Source organism: Littorina saxatilis, linkage group LG9, assembly GCF_037325665.1.
Source record: "Littorina saxatilis isolate snail1 linkage group LG9, US_GU_Lsax_2.0, whole genome shotgun sequence".
Lineage (NCBI taxonomy): Eukaryota > Metazoa > Mollusca > Gastropoda > Littorinimorpha > Littorinidae > Littorina > Littorina saxatilis.
In genome coordinates, this window is record NC_090253.1 from 2,779,784 (window position 1) to 2,795,798 (window position 16,015).

Here is a 16,015-nt window from a genome sequence, read left to right on the forward strand (position 1 = left end):
AGAAAAGAACTGCTTGGCTCAGGAAGAAAGCAACTACGAAGAAGAAAGTCACTGCTGAAATCAGCCAGAGAATGACAACCAGGAAGGAACTAACTGTAAAAAGGGAGAAGACGACCATGAAAAGTGGAAAAACGGCTGCATCGGAAAAGAAGTCCGTCGCGAAGAGGCAGAAGATAACAACCAAGAAGAAAGCGACAGATGAATCTGAACGCAGAATAACGGCGAGAAAGAAGCAGACGAGAGCAACGAAGAACAAAAAGACTGCAGGATTTGAACAACGAACACAGCGACAGAATATTGTTCCCAGAAGACAGAAAACAACAATAAACAAGAAAGAGACTGCTGCACCCAGCCATAAGAGCAGAACAGGGGCAAAGACTGTTGAAAGCAACCAAAACATATTGCCGAAGATGAAGAAGACTGCTGATGTCAAACAAGGGAGAACAGCGCGGAAGGAGAATGTAGCAAAGAGGCAGAGAGCAGCAGCGAAGACTAAAGACACTGCTGAATTTGGACACAAGTTCACAGCAAGAGGGAAAACTGTTGCAGGTAAGCAGAAAACAATCGCAAAGAAGGTACACGTCGGACGCCGTAACGTGGTGGCAACAAAAACTGGAAAGGCTGCTGCAAATGCCAAGACAACGGCAAGAAACAGGAAGGCACACGTCGGACGCAATAAAGTGGTGGCAACAAAAACTCAAAAGGTTGCTGCAAATGCCAAGACAGCAGCAAGAAACAGGAAGGCACACGTCGGACGCGGAAAAGCGACGGCATCAAAAACGGGAAAGGTTGCTGCAAATGCCAAGACAACGGCAAGAAACAGGAAGGCACACGTCGGACGCGGAAAAGCGACGGCAACAAAAACTCAAAAGGTTGCTGCAAATGCCAAAAAGACAACAGCAAGAAACAGGAAGGCACACGTCGGACGCGGTAAAGTGACAACAGCTGGAAAAGCTGCTGCAAATTCAAAGACAACAGCAAGAAACAGGAATACACACGTCGTACGCGGTAAAGCGACGGCAACAAAAACTGAAAACAGGAATGACGTCGGCAAATTAAAGCCAACAGTAATGACGAAAGACAGTGCTGGGAATGCACAGAAGACAAAACAAAATGCTGAATTCAGCATCTCCGATTTTGAATCAGACAAGGAAGACGGCGTGTTGCAAGAAATGATCAGACTCTTGGATTATCAGGAGAATCTCGAGAAAAATCAGACGGCACACAACGCAGGGAAAGGAACAGCCAGACTCAACAATTTTGAGTCTGACGAGGATTACATCGTGGAAACTGATACAAGCAGAGTCTCCGATTTTGACCCAAGCGGATTTTCCGATTCATACCATTTTGACTTTGACGAGGAAGAGCCTATGGTAACTGATGAACTAAGCAGATTCCCCCTTTCAAGCCAAGGAACAAAACAGACGGCGCAGAAAGTAGAAAAGGGAACGGCCAGTGTCAACGATTTTGACCCTTGTGAGGAAGAGCCTATGGTACCTAAACTAATCAGCTTCTCCGATTCAAGTCAAGAAACAAAACAGACGACTCAGAAAGTAGAAAAAGAACCATTACATGTCTACGATTTAGACTCCGACGAGGTAGAGCTTATAACAACTCAATATAGACAATACAAGAGAGTCTTCGAGTCTGACACGAAGAAAACAGAACTGACTCAGAACCGAGCCGATAAACCAACCAGTGTCTTCGATTCTGACTCTGAAGGGGAATCGATTGCTGAAGAAAAACTGTCGAATTCTGTCAGCACTGAGGAAACAATCAGAACCTTTGGGGAGAGAATTATTCCTGCTCCACTCAGTATTGGCGACGATAATAAAAGAGACGAGCCAAGATATAAGTTCTTTGATTCTGACTCGGAGGAGAAACAGCCTACACAGAAGAGACCGAATGAGCCAAGCAATGTATTCGATTCGGACTCAAAAAAACAAGAATCTGAACCGAAACTGACAGGTGAACCAAGCAATTTCTTAGACGCTGACTCTGACGTGGAATTCATTGCTGAAGAAAAGGTCGAAGTTATCGATGTATTTGACTCTGACTCAGAACCGGAGGAGATGGCGCGGAACGACGCACTAAGCATCCCCAGGCATGATTTGAGTGACGCAGAGATTGCCCAGTACAGGCTGTTGCATGCATACGACTTCTCGCTAAGCTCGAAAGCGATGGCGGAACGGGCAGCAAGAAAACAAGCTGCAAAAGAGAGAAGGATGGAAGATGGCATTGTCAAAAGAAAACGAAAAAGAGGACAGAAAACTACGCCCCCCGCAAAGAAGCGAAAATGTTCGGAAAGCCGATATGTCCTTCCGGTAAAAACACCGGAGATACGAGACTTGTTCCTGTCCCTGCCCTGGAGTCACGTGATCTGGCAGCACGTGCTTCCTTTTCTGCGCGTGGTGGACAAGTTCCGGCTCCGTGCCGTCAACACACACTGCAAGGGGGTGGTGAAGAGGGACTTCAGCATGGCGCTCAGCATCCTGCCTCCCTCCCGGCCTCAGATGAATCGCGTGGCCTGGAGCGTCCTGACAGGGGGCAACCGCTGTGCCATTCGCTTCACCGCACCGGTCTTCAGGCGAGAGATCATCTACAATCCTTTCTTCTTCTCGGACCTGGTAGAGGTGTTGAAAAAAAAGACCGCCCTGAGGTACCTCTCCCTGTCCCACACGCGCGTGTGTCCCAACTACTTTCTGCTGAAGACGATCGCCAAGCGGTTCCCTGATCTGGAGGAGCTGCACCTGCAAGGCCTGCAAAACGTGTCCCCCCTGATGAACGCGGAGCTGAACGCGCTGACCACGTATGAGATGACGCGGTTGCACACTCTTGACCTGTCCAGAAACTCACATGACATCAGGTTGTCCATCCTACAAGATTTGGTGGAAACGCAGAAAAGGTGAGTTCCATTTAAAGCCGAACATCCGTCTCCAGGGCTGAGGTGCACAACGCGAAAGGCCACCCAAACGGGTGCGAACAAACCGGGCTTGATTCGTTGAAATACTTTTAACAACAAATCTCAATTTCAACTGATCACCCACTGTGGTTGCATGGCTCCCACCCGGTTGTAAACCGCAACACGTTGGCCTAGTGGTAAGGCGTCCGCCCAGTGAGCGGGAGGTCGTGGGTTCGAACCCCGGCCGGGTCATACCTAAGACTTTAAAATTGGCAATCTAGTGGCTGCTCCGCCTGGCGTCTGGCATTATGGGGTTAGTGCTAGGACTGGTTGGTCCGGTGTCAGAATAATGTGACTGGGTGAGACATTGGGGTGTGCACGTTAAAGATACCACGATTGACAAAAGGTCTTTTCTGGCAAAATTGTATAGGCATAGATAAAAAATGTCCACCAAAATATCCGTGTGACTTGGAATAATAGGTCGTGAAAAGTAGGATATGCGCCGAAATGGCTGCGATCTGCTGGTCGATGTGAATGCGTGATGTATTTTGTAAAAAATTCCATCTCACACGGCATAAATAGACCCCTGCGCCTTGAGTCCGAGTCTTGAGATACGCGCGCGATATAAGACTTCATATAAAAATAATAATAATAATAATAATAATAACAAGAAGAGCAAACGCTCGATCGAGTCACTTTCGCAGTTCTGAATATTATATGAGGCATCAGATGGACAGGAAGAAATTGCTATTCACAACACAATGAGTCACGTTCACATAAAATTTGAGCCCGGTCACTTTAATAGTTTCCGAGAAAAGCCCAACGTTAAGTTGTGTGTTGCCGAACAGAAAAGGCTAGTTATCTCCCTTGTTTTTCTGATAACGTTCGTAAAAGGCTACAGATGTAAATACTTTGATGTAAAGAATAATCCTACAAAGTTTCAATCACATCCGATGAACTTTGTCAAAGATATAAAATGTCTAATTTTTCCTTTGACGCTGACCTGTGACCTTGAAAAAGGTCAAAGGTCAACGAAACCATCGTTAAAGTGTAGAGGTCATTGGAGGTCACGACTAAACAAAATATGAGCCCGATCGCTTTGATAGTTTCCGAGAAAAGTCCAACGTTAAGGTGGTGTCTACGGACGGCCGGCCAGACAGACTAACACTGACCGATTACATAGAGTCACTTTTTCTCAAGTGACTCAATAATAATAATAATGAAGCTTGTGCTGCAACTTCTGTCTTGTGTGTGGTGCACATTAAATGTCAAAGCAGCACCGCCCTGATATCACCCTTCGTGGTGGACTGGGCGTTAAGCAAACAAACAAACAAACAAACAAACCCGGTTGTTAACGTTCTCGTGCACTGTCTTGAGCCCGGCGAGGAAAGCCTCTTTAAAATAGGAGGCCACAGAGATAGATTTAGCTTTGTCAGCAACTCCAGATGTAGTCCAGAAACAAAGCTACATCTGTCGCATACACGCTGATATTGGACTTTAAAGCTGAAGGCTGATGTGATATATCTCTTCAGTACTGTTGTTCAAATTCACATATGTATGTAATTGGCTGGCATCTCAGCGTTAAAACAAGGAAGAAAGTCATAACATCTTCCAATACATTTCCCAAGACATTAGTACATGTATACCAAAATGAAAGGCTGGCAGCAGGCTCATGGTTTTGATTTGTTTGTTTGTTCGTTCATGGGCTGAAACTCCCACGGCTTTTACGTGTATGACCGTTTTTACCCCGCCATTTAGGCAGCCATACGCCGCTTTCGGAGGAAGCATGCTGGGTATTTTCGTGTTTCTATAACCCACCGAACTCTGACATGGATTACAGGATCTTTTTCGTGCGCACTTGGTCTTGTGCTTGCGTGTACACACGGGGGTGTTCGGACACCGAGGAGAGTCTGCACACAAAGTTGACTCTGAGAAATAAATCTCTCGCCGAACGTGGGGACGAACTCACGCTGACAGCGGCCAACTGGATACAAATCCAGCGCGCTACCGACTGAGCTACATCCCCGCCGTATGGTTTTGATTTCATGTTCATATAATCCTGGAAGTTGATCGAGAAAAGAGGTGTAGCCAAGAACGTTAAAATAATACTACTTTTACTAGGCCATCGCTCACTTTTAAATTTGACATGTTGCATAACATTTTTGTCAACGCCAGCTAATTTTATTTCATGGCTTTCTTAGCGAGAACTTCGAAAACTCGCATGCGACAGTTTTTGCCCGATAATCTTGTCATTGGTGTGTCCAACATCCTTGCTCCATTGTAAGGCACAACAAAAAAGTTGGTTTAGGGTAACCCGACTGACCCTATTTTTTCCCGCCGACCCTAAAATGTTTCTTTCATTTCTAAAGAAAACCAAAAACGTTTGGCACATTTTGCGAACCATATCGAGACAAAGGGAAGTAACCTCTGTCAAACTCGACTAAATTTAAAAAAAGAAGAAACAAAAAGCCTACCCACCGACCCTATTGTTTTGTGAGACGTTACCCTAAACCAACATTATTTTGTTGTTGGCCTAAGACAAAGGGAAGCACGGAACAACAGGACTTGGTTTGAAAGCTTACTTTCCTCCGAAAGCGGCGTATGGCTGCCTAAATGGCGGGGTAAAAACGGTCATACACGTAAATTTCCACTCGTGCAAAAACACGAGTGTACGTGGGAGTCTAAGCCCATGAACGAAAAAGAAGAAAGCTTACTTCACCCCATTATTCGATGTGGGGGAGGGGGGGGGGGGGGTTGCGGGATGCGACTTGACTTGACTTGACTTGACTTGACTAGCGCCCTACGTTGGTAGATTAGAAACAGCGTTCTGTTTCCGTTTTAAACATTTCAAAATAGAATTCTCAGAATTATTTCCAACTGAAGTACTAGACTTTGTGTACACTGAGCACAAAAAGTTAAGGATATTTTTTCAGTGGTATACCCCAGATGTTAAACAGCAGTTTTTTGGTCAGAAATATGTGTATTTGAAGATCAGCCTTTCTTCTGCCCAAAAATGTGTTTCTGGAATCTGAGAAATATTTGGGTATGACGTCACAGGTCCGTGACCACGCCTACCCTCAAAAATGGCGTTTTTTGACGGCATTATTCACTTTCAACCGTCAAAACGGTGACTTAAACTAAATGATATTATTGCATTTTTAACACCAAAAAGTTTATTTGGTGTCTTACCTAATCCGCCGCGCAGTCAGGCTGATTTAGCGTGTAAAGGAGACCGACCACAATCCTGAAAAACAGCAAAAAAAATCCATGTTTTTTTATGGTGTTTTTGCTGGGTAGCCGCAGTTAATATGCAATCAATCTAAAACTACAAACAGCAGCCTCTCCTACCCCCCGCGGGTTAGGGGGAAGAATTTACCCGATGCTCCCCCAGCATGTCGTAAGAGGCGACTAACGGATTCTGTTTCTCTTTTTACCCTTGTTAAGTGTTTCTTGTATAGAATATAGTAAATTTTTGTAAAGATTTTAGTCAAGCAGTATGTAAGAAATGTTAAGTCCTTTGTACTGGAAACTTGCATTCTCCCAGTAAGGTAATACATTGTACTACGTTGCAAGCCCCTGGAGCAAATTGTTAATTAGTGCTTTTGTGAACAAGAAACAATTGACAAGTGGCTCTATCCCATCTCCCCCCTTTCCCCGTCGCGATATAACCTTCGTGGTTGAAAACGGCGACGTTAAACACCAAATAAAGAAAGAAAGCAGCCTCTCCAAATTTCACAGAACGATGACAAAGACCCTCATTTGTATACTCTAGTGTTTAGTGCAAACAGAACCCACGAATGGACGTTAAATTTGTAAACGTTTGTAACGTCCAAGAAACAAATGTGACATGCACTTAACGTTGTACATTTTGCAAAGAATGGTGCCATTACATGTGTGCCAAGTTTTAGAAATATTCTTTCATGGGCTCAAAAGTTATGATCGTTTGAAAAGAGGTGAAAAATACTTTCCCTCGTGTTTTTCGCGCAACTTTTTTTTAAGGACTTTTTCTATAATGTTGTTTCTCGTTCTCCGATAGGATGCGCATAGCCTTCACGGATGATGCGAACTTGCTCAGTAGCAGTTGCAGAAAAGAACTGTTCACGTGTTTTGAACACAGTTGTGCTGTATAAGAAAGAAGTAACAAGAAGGGCAAAGCCCATACGACTCACATGCTTGACCTTGACCTTTGACCTTCAGGGTCAAGGTCAAATAACTAAACCTAGCAATGACATCATACACTAAGAACTGCTTTACACATTTTTCCTACCAAAATACATGTGACCTTGACCCAAGGTCAAGGTCATGCAACACAAACTGTTAATTCAAGACATAGGAAGTACAATGGTGCTTATTGGCTCTTTCTAACATGAGATATGGTCACTTTTAGTGGTTCACTACCTTATTTTGGTAACATTTCATAAGGGTCAAAGTGACCTTGACCTTGATCATATGTGACCAAATGTGTCTCATGATGAAAGCATAACATGTGCCCCACATAATTTTTAAGTTTGAAACAGTTATCTTCCATAGTTCAGGGTCAAGGTCACTTCAAAATATGTATACAATCCAACTTTGAAGAGCTCCTGTGACCTTGACCTTGAAGCAAGGTAAACCAAACTGGTATCAAAAGATGGGGCTTACTTTGCCCTATATATCATATATAGGTGAGGTATTGAATCTCAAAAACTTCAGAGAAAATGGGAAAAATGGGAAAACATTTTTAGACAACATTTATGGCCCCTGCGACCTTGACCTTGAAGCAAGGTCAAGATGCTATGTACGTTTTTTGGGGCCTTGTCATCATACACCATCTTGCCAAATTTGGTACTGATAGACTGAATAGTGTCCAAGAAATATCCAACGTTAAAGTTTTCCGGACGGACGGCCGGACGGGGGGGGGGGGGGGACGGACGGACGGACGACTCGGGTGAGTACATAGACTCACTTTTGCTTCGCATGTGAGTCAAAAAAGACAAAGAATCAAAAAGACAGAAGAATGAAGACATGACGTCATATAATCCCAAAAAATATGACGTCAGATGGAGGCAACACTGGGTTTTTCTCATCGTCGTCTTGATAGCAGCGAGACACAATCTGGCATATGCTGTGACGAATCAGACACTTGGAATGCTACGAAATGGAGCTGTGGAGATGGACATCGCCAGGTTTTTAAGAGCCTGAAAGAGCATTGTCTCGAGGTCATAACGGCTTACTATACAGAGAACCGTTATCCCCGAGTACGCTAGTACTAGGGCTCAGCAGACTTTAATTGTGTGTCTGTCTGTGTATCTGTGTGTCTGTCTCGACTTAACAGCTTATTGCTGGGAAACTACTGTGCGCAGTTCGTTCAAAAGTTGATACACTAACTTGATAATAGGTCCGATTGATCGTATTAAAACTTCATAATGTTACCTGGGACCTAAATGCGAAATAAACCACAAAAACGACTTGGCGGTGGGATAAATTCAGACGGAGCAACCGCCAGCCAGGCAGCCTCATAGAACAGCCAGCCAGCGCCCTTAATAGCCTTAATTTCACTGACAGAGTAGTCGGTGGCTTGGTCCACGTCCGCCTATGGCCAGGGTAATCCGGGTTCGATTCCCGGCATGGGCGGTCTATGTTTTTTGGTTTTTTGTGTGTTAAATTCTTGTTTACTATTGTTTATTATGAACGTTTTAATGTTTTATTTTACTCTAATAATTTTTGTTATTGTGTAAAATAAAGAAATCTTTTTTTTTTAAATCCTAGGCCTGCGGCCAGGGGGGGAAGTATGCCTGCAAAATAAAACAGCCAGCCAGCGTGTGGCCACCAGGCTTTGGGCGTTGTGTGTTTGAATACATTGGGTGCTCGGTCGCGACTGGGGTGGTTTAGAGGTCGCGATTTTGTGTTTTGATTCTTTTCATATTAATTTGTATTTTTTCTTATGGTTTCCTTTCTTTACATATGTTTCAGTCTTTTACCTTCACTTTACATTAAAGAATTTGGTAAAACTACCTGGGGCGTGATAAATGCAAGAATCCGCGAGCCAGGACAGTAAAAGAACTTCGTGGGCCACCAGTTCACCAGTTATGAAGAGGGTCGGCAGTATATTTTTCATTGTGATCAAATAAAAGAGAAAGGCCAGTCACCAAGCACATCCTCGGCTCGCATGCAATGTATTTATATAGCAAAGGGAATGCCTGTAATTCACACAGAGCAATCACTTGGTCTTAAACGTGCACAAGACAAACCATTTCATACTGGGGGAGCGAGCCAGTCTGAAGAGTACTCGGGTCCAGCGCGAGCGTTTTTTTATCTGTCCGTTATGACACAGAGAGAACGCCTTTTTGGTTGTCCCTTAATTCGTATATCGTGAACATCAAGCTACGGGAACAGTCACACTCACACACACTCAAAAAGTATAATTATTTAGAGCTCTTCGGATTATTTTTTTTATCATGCACACATACAAACACGCACGTAGCCACAGACTGACAGATGCATAAACTCATGCGCTTGCACACCAAAACACCATGCCAAAGACAAATTTCAAAAACAACACACCTAACAGCAGATCCTATATAAAGGAAAAAGGTTTCAATCGCTGAGCTTTGTGCAATTAACCTTGATAGTGTAAAGTGTGTGTCCTGATCATTCAGCCACCTTGATATGAGTTTTGCAAACGTCATCGTCTAAAAATAGAACAGCGCTGTGGAGTGAGATTTTACTTTTTATTTCCTCAAAGTCATGAGGCTATATCTTTTGAGCCCATGAAGGAATGTTTCTGAAACTTGGCACACATGTAATGACACAATGTTTTGCAAAGTATACAAAGTTGCGTGCATATCACATTTGTTTCCAGGACGTTACGAACGTTTGCAAATTTTTAACGGAAAACCGTTACAACGTCCATTCTCGGGTTCTGTTTGCTCCAAGTACTGGCGCGAATCCAAATAAGGGTCTTTGTCGTCGTTCTGTGAAATTTGCAGAGGCTGCTATTTTTAGTTTTAGATTTATTGCATATCAACTGCAGCTACCCAGCAAAAACACCATAAAAACCCTGGATTTGTTGCTGTTTTTCAGTTTTGTGGTCGCTCTCTTTTACACGCTAGATCAGCCTGACAGCGCGACGGATTCGAACGAAATGTGTATGAACTGTTAGGTAAGACACCAAATAAACTTTCGGATGTAAAAAATGTAAAATATCATTCAGTTTAAGTCACTGTTTCGACGGTTGAAAGTGAATCATGCCGTAAAAAAAAGCCATTTTTGAGGGTAGGCGTGGTCACGGACCAGTGACGTCATACCCAGATATTGCTCAGATTCCAGAAACACATTTTTGAGCAGAAGAAAGACTGATCTTCAAATACACATATATTTCTGACAAAAAAACTGCTGTTTAACATCTGAGCAATACCACTGAAAAAATATCCTTAACTTTTTGTGCTCAGTGTATCTGTCGACAAATGTCAGTTTAATTTTTACAATGATTTTTAGGCACGAAGCCTTTCAACGTTTTGTTTTGTCATAATTAAACGTTCCAATAACCTACCATTCTTGATTTTATTTTATTTCGACTGTAATTTTGAATTGGTTTGCTGCGTTTGGTTGTTTCAGCTTGCGTGTCCTAGCAATAGACGCCAAGCCCATAGTGGACAAGAGGGTGGGGGTCTTGCAGGAGCTGGCTGACCTGTGGCTGTACAGTGACCTTGAGCGGCTGACACTGACAAGGACCCCCCCGGACAGCAAGTGCGGGCTGCGTCATTGCAGGTGCGCGCCCAACTGTCGCTGCATCCCTGGACCTCTGTCCCCTTCCTGTACTCTCACCATGGCTGATGCCCTCTTCATCAAGTGAGTGGAGATTGATGATGATGATGATGATGATGATGATGCTTGATGATGATTGTAGCGTATGGTGATATATTAAATAAACTCGTCTAAAACATTCTCACCATACCCACTTCAACGAATCGCTTCCCGATTATATTAAGATCTTTTATTGATGTTTTCTATTATTGGCTCGTTCCGTGTACGTGGGATTCATCTCCATAAAAGTTCATTTCTGCGAATGATATCTCCGTCGTAATTATCACATTAAACTGGTACTTATCATTTTGGAATTGTCATCGTTCGGCATAGTCGATAGGGCTGAACGATCCCTCGAGTGCGTGGGTACGCTGCGGCAACTCGAGCTTGTTACGCTCGACTGGAAAACGTGCGGGACGTCAATATGATATGACGTGGCGCTGATAATACCGGTAACTCGGGACCCCAGTTCTCAGGAACATCAGAACAGCAAACGAAGAACAAGAACTCCATCTTCCTTCCTTAGGTTGGATCAGCATGCCGCTGTAACATCAATGGTAACATGTGCTCTTATACAGTGCCTCTTGCTAAACAACAATTGCACGACCTGTGCCTAAACTGCTGTGAAATTACACAGAACAGGACGAACGAACAAACACATAACATTGCACTTGATCGTTCCATCTACTATTACGTTACACAGAACACTACTAGCTAACGGTTATCACAATACTGCCCTTGACCGTTCATTTACCCAAAACAACCCACACAACTGTCTTCTCTTGTAAAACGGGTGGACTGGAAGATGAATCATCGATCGACCTACCTGGACCTCTGTTGAAACAATAATGGTTTACATTTCCTTGCTTTTCCAAGCTCGCAAAACAACCCATGTCTTCAACTCCATGTTGATCAAACGCTCCTCAGGACGTAGTAGTCAAGAAAATCGTCACAGCGCAACGAGTTACGTCATCAAATGACGTTGATCCTCTCGGCATCTCGGTGCACTCAAACCTTCCGGAACGCGACCAAGGCTAGGAAAGTCCTATTTTGTTACAATGATGATGATGATGGTGGTGATATTGATGATGATGATGATGGTGGTGATATTGATGATGATGATAATGATGAGGATGAGGATGCAACCGATGCATACACATTTGCATGCCCTTAATTAAGTCTGCACAGAATACGGCATGCTGTGGCTTCAATGGCCTCCTGGCGTATCCTGGGTATAGTCTGCGCATGCCTGGAAGGGGGGTTGATTCCCCGTGACCATGATCGTTGGGAAATGGCCAATCAGAATCTTTGCGAATCTTACGGCATCTTATAAAGCGCATTTCGGCACTTTGGCAACACTCTTCCCAAATACCTATCCTCGGTACTGCAAAGCTCTAAGAAGCTCTTCAAACTACAAAAATACGGAGAGAGGTCCTTTAAGTATCAAGCCCCTTCGGAAATTCTCTGCCCGATGACATCCGCTGTTGCTCTTCTTGGCTATCCCATGGTACGCCGTATTACCCTATGGCTGCCCTGGCAGACCTATCCTGAACGCCTTGTGCTTAGGGTAGAATGTGTATGCAACAGATGGATGATGGTGGTGATGATGGTGCTGGTGATGATGATGATAATGATGATAATGATGATGATGATATTGATAAAGATAATGGTGGTGGTAATATCGATAATGGTGATGATGATTTTGACGACGATGATGATGATTTCGACGACGACGACGATGACGATGATAATGATGATGATGATGATGATGATGATGCCTGCCGTTTGGAAACTTTGAAAGATGTGTTGACATGTTTGCATTTCCTTGCTAGTGGTTGATTCAAAGTTTCAAACATTTCCCTGGGTCGCGAGCATTTTTCAAAGAATTTGTTTTGCGTTCTCTGCACCATTCTGTAAACCTCGTGTGAGGCGGAGTGGGGCTTCAAGCTAAGTAATTGCTTTAATGGTTTTGTTATCTTAGCTTTTCCGCTTCTTATTTTCTTTAAACATCGGGACCAGAGCTGATGATAGCTTCAAACAACACTGTTTGCTGTGGAGTTTTAAAATGTATCCCTCTTTTCTTTTCCTTTAACAAAGAGAGAGAGAGAAAGAGAGAGAGAGAGAGAGAGAGAGAGAGAGAGAGAGAGAGAGAGAGAGAGAGAGAGAGAGAGATGACGGTATCAACATTCAACCAAACGTTTCCTGTAATTTGTTTAATATTTCTCGCCACTGTTATACTGTCTGGGTTATCGCACCTCTTGTTATCATAAAACACAGACGACAACTGACGGCAACATCACCCTACACTGTCTTGGGCGATGGTTTGCTATTTTTACAAGTGCTTTATCGTCAGAGCCTTTTGCACTTTTTGTCTCCGTGAAACAGAGAGGCGAGGGCAGACGTTAATAATTATCGTCGAGAAGTTTCTTGGAACAGGAAAAGAAGATCTCACGATGGAATTGATATTTTATGGCTATTTAAATTGCAGGCTGCTTTTCCCATTTACCCCCATCTAACTGTGCACTTCTTTTCGGATAACAGAGAGACAAAACCAGACGGCAGATTCGTCCAAAAGTTCTTTAGTAGACTGCATGCTGCTTTTACCGTCTGAGCTTACTATGCAGTTCTTCTTTTCTGTTAACAAGGCGAGGAAACCAGACGGCAGACTCGTCCACGGCCCGGAAAGTCCTTTTCGCAGACTGCATGCTACTTTTACCGTCAGCGCTTTCTATATATACTTCTTCTTTTCTGTTAACAGAACGACGGATCCAGACGGCAGAATCGTCAAGAAGTTCCTTTATACGGACTGCTTCAGCCTCGGAGAGCTGGGAGTAGACCGGGGAAGGTACATACCCGAAGATGAACTGAGAGACCAAGGGGTGGAGGTTCGTAGCCAGCCTTGCACCGTTCTCTACCACCTCTACCAAGAGCTCCTGTTTAAACCAAACACCGTTTTGCCCTGAGAAAGTAGAAGTAGTGCAGCGTTTCTCATGAGCGTTTGCATGACGGAATCTTAGCCTTTCAAGCTTTCCTAACGGTTGTAAAAGGCTGATGAAATTTCGAACACCAAGGAACACTGATATTTAGAGAAAGAGGGAGTGTACACGTTCTAAGCTTGTGTTTGGCTCATTGTTCGCCTTTGATTACTGATATAATAGGCCGGAAAAGATCTGATCACAAAGGAACGCTCTCTTTTTGAGAAAGAAGGAGTACACACGTTCTGAGCGTGTGTTGGGCGGAATGTTCGCCTTTGATTACTGATATAATAGGCCGGAAAAGATCTGATCACAAAGGAACGCTCTCTTTTTGAGAAAGAAGGAGTACACACGTTCTGAGCGTGTGTTGGGCGGAATGTTCGCCTTTGATTACTGATATAATAGGCCGGAAAAGATCTGATCACAAAGGAACGCTTTCTTTTTTGAGAAAGGAGTACACACGTTCTGAGCGTGTGTTGGGCGGAATGTTCGCCTTTGATTACTGATATAATAGGCCGGAAAAGATCTGATCACAAAGGAACGCTTTCTTTTTGAGAAAGAATGAGTACACACGTTTTGAGCGTGTGTTGGGCGGAATGTTCGCCTTTGATTACTGATATAATAGGCCGGAAAAGATCTGATCACAAAGGAACGCTTTCTTTTTGAGAAAGAAGGAGTACACACGTTCTGAGCGTGTGTTGGGCGGAATGTTCGCCTTTAATTACTGATATAATAGGCCGGAAAAGATCTGATCACAAAGGAACGCCTCCTTTTTGAGAAAGAATGAGTACACACGTTCTGAGCGTGTGTTGGGCGGAATGTTCGCCTTTGATTACTGATATAATAGGACGGAAAAGATCTGGTCACAAAGGAACGCTTTCTTTTTGAGAAAGAAGGAGTACACACGTTCTGAGCGTGTGTTGGGCGGAATGTTCGCCTTTGATTACTGATATAATAGGCCGGAAAAGATCTGATCACAAAGGAACGCTTTCTTTTTGAGAAAGAAGGAGTACACACGTTCTGAGCGTGTGTTGGGCGGAATATTCCCCTTTGATTACTGATATAATAGGCCGGAAAAGATCTGATCACAAAGGAACGCTTTCTTTTTGAGAAAGAAGGAGTACACACGTTCTGAGCGTGTGTTGGGCGGAATATTCGCCTTTGATAACGGTTGTGACAACCAACTGAAATTGTGAACGCAAAAGAACACTCACATTTAGAGAAACAAGTAGTGCACACAATCTGGGCGTGTGTTTTGGCGGAATGTTCGCCTTTGATTGCTGTTGTGATAGGCCAGAACAGATCTGATTACAAAGGAACGCCTTCTTTTTGAGAAATAAGTGGTGCGTGTGTTTTGAGCGTGTTTTTGACAAAAGATTCACATTTGATTGCTGTTGTGATACACAACAGAACAATAATTGTCCAAAACAATGATGGCATATATTCCTTTAGCATTCGTTTTCACGTGTAGCTGAAATTCGAGTTCACGCAAAAGAAAGAAAGACATTTGGGAACGAGTAAGGATTTTGAATTTGAAGAACATTGTTCTCTATGCCTTGCTTTTTTTGTTCAAGCAGGAAGTTGTTCTTATAATCTTTCCGATTTGAAAAGCTATACAAAAATACATTAAAACTAATAGGTTTTCATTTCATCAGATCAGTGATTTTGATCTTGTTTGTTTTGGTGGGGTCTGGATACATCTGCTAATACCAACTTTTAGTCAACGGGTGTAATTTTTTTAAATTAGTTGATATGTTTGTTTTTTCTTCTTGTAAAGGCATTTTGCTTCTTTTTTAAAATAATTTTCGATTTTGTTATTATTGTGTCTTTACTTGAGCGCAGGCATGCTCTCTTCAGAACATGGTCTTGAGTTGGTAACGTTTGATCATACTGTCTGGTGTTTTTGTCTGTCTTTGCATAGATTTGTTATGCAGGTATTGATATAACTTTTGTTTACGTCACTTCACATTTCGTTGATTGGATTTTCTTTAGTGAAAATTATTTATTTTAAATTTGCTTTGAAAGATTCTGCCTTTCTTGTTTAGTGATGAAATGCGTGCTTTGTGTGTGTGTGTGAGTGCATGTGTGCTTGTGTATGAGAGAGAGAGAGAGAGAGAGAGAGAGAGAGAGAGAGAGAGAGAGAGAGAGAGAGAGGAGAAAGAGAGAGAGGAGAAAGAGAGAGAGTGTGTGTGTAAGAATGCCCAAATGTGAACACGAATAAACGCCTTTAACACTTGCAACTAAATACTGCACACAAGTACCATACACACACACACACACACACACACACACACACACACACACACACACACACACACACCTTCTCTAGTGTAACGCTTTTTCTGCATCTCTT

The 16,015-nt window shown here is 43.2% G+C and overlaps 1 protein-coding gene across 1 annotated transcript; it reads left to right on the forward strand.

Annotated features, from left to right (window-relative positions):
* The first annotated feature begins 410 nt into the window (after nucleotides 1-410).
* LOC138977003 (uncharacterized) lies at nucleotides 411-15,673 on the forward strand. The gene is made up of 4 exons (XM_070349894.1): nucleotides 411-549; nucleotides 1,147-2,905; nucleotides 10,499-10,732; nucleotides 13,446-15,673. The coding sequence occupies exons 1-4, from the start codon at nucleotides 411-413 to the stop codon at nucleotides 13,648-13,650; spliced, it is 2,337 nt and encodes a 778-aa protein (XP_070205995.1). The 3' UTR covers nucleotides 13,651-15,673.
* Nucleotides 15,674-16,015: the final 342 nt, after the last annotated feature.

Excerpts from the sequence above, each read along its gene's own strand:
- LOC138977003 (XM_070349894.1), top strand. The coding sequence starts at position 411 with ATGAAGAAGACTGCTGATGTCAAACAAGGGAGAACAGCGCGGAAGGAG. Across the intron at positions 550-1,146 it reads AAGAGGGAAAACTGTTGCAG|ACAAGGAAGACGGCGTGTTG; the intron begins GTAAGCAGAAAA and ends ATTTTGAATCAG. Across the intron at positions 2,906-10,498 it reads TTGGTGGAAACGCAGAAAAG|CTTGCGTGTCCTAGCAATAG; the intron begins GTGAGTTCCATT and ends TGGTTGTTTCAG.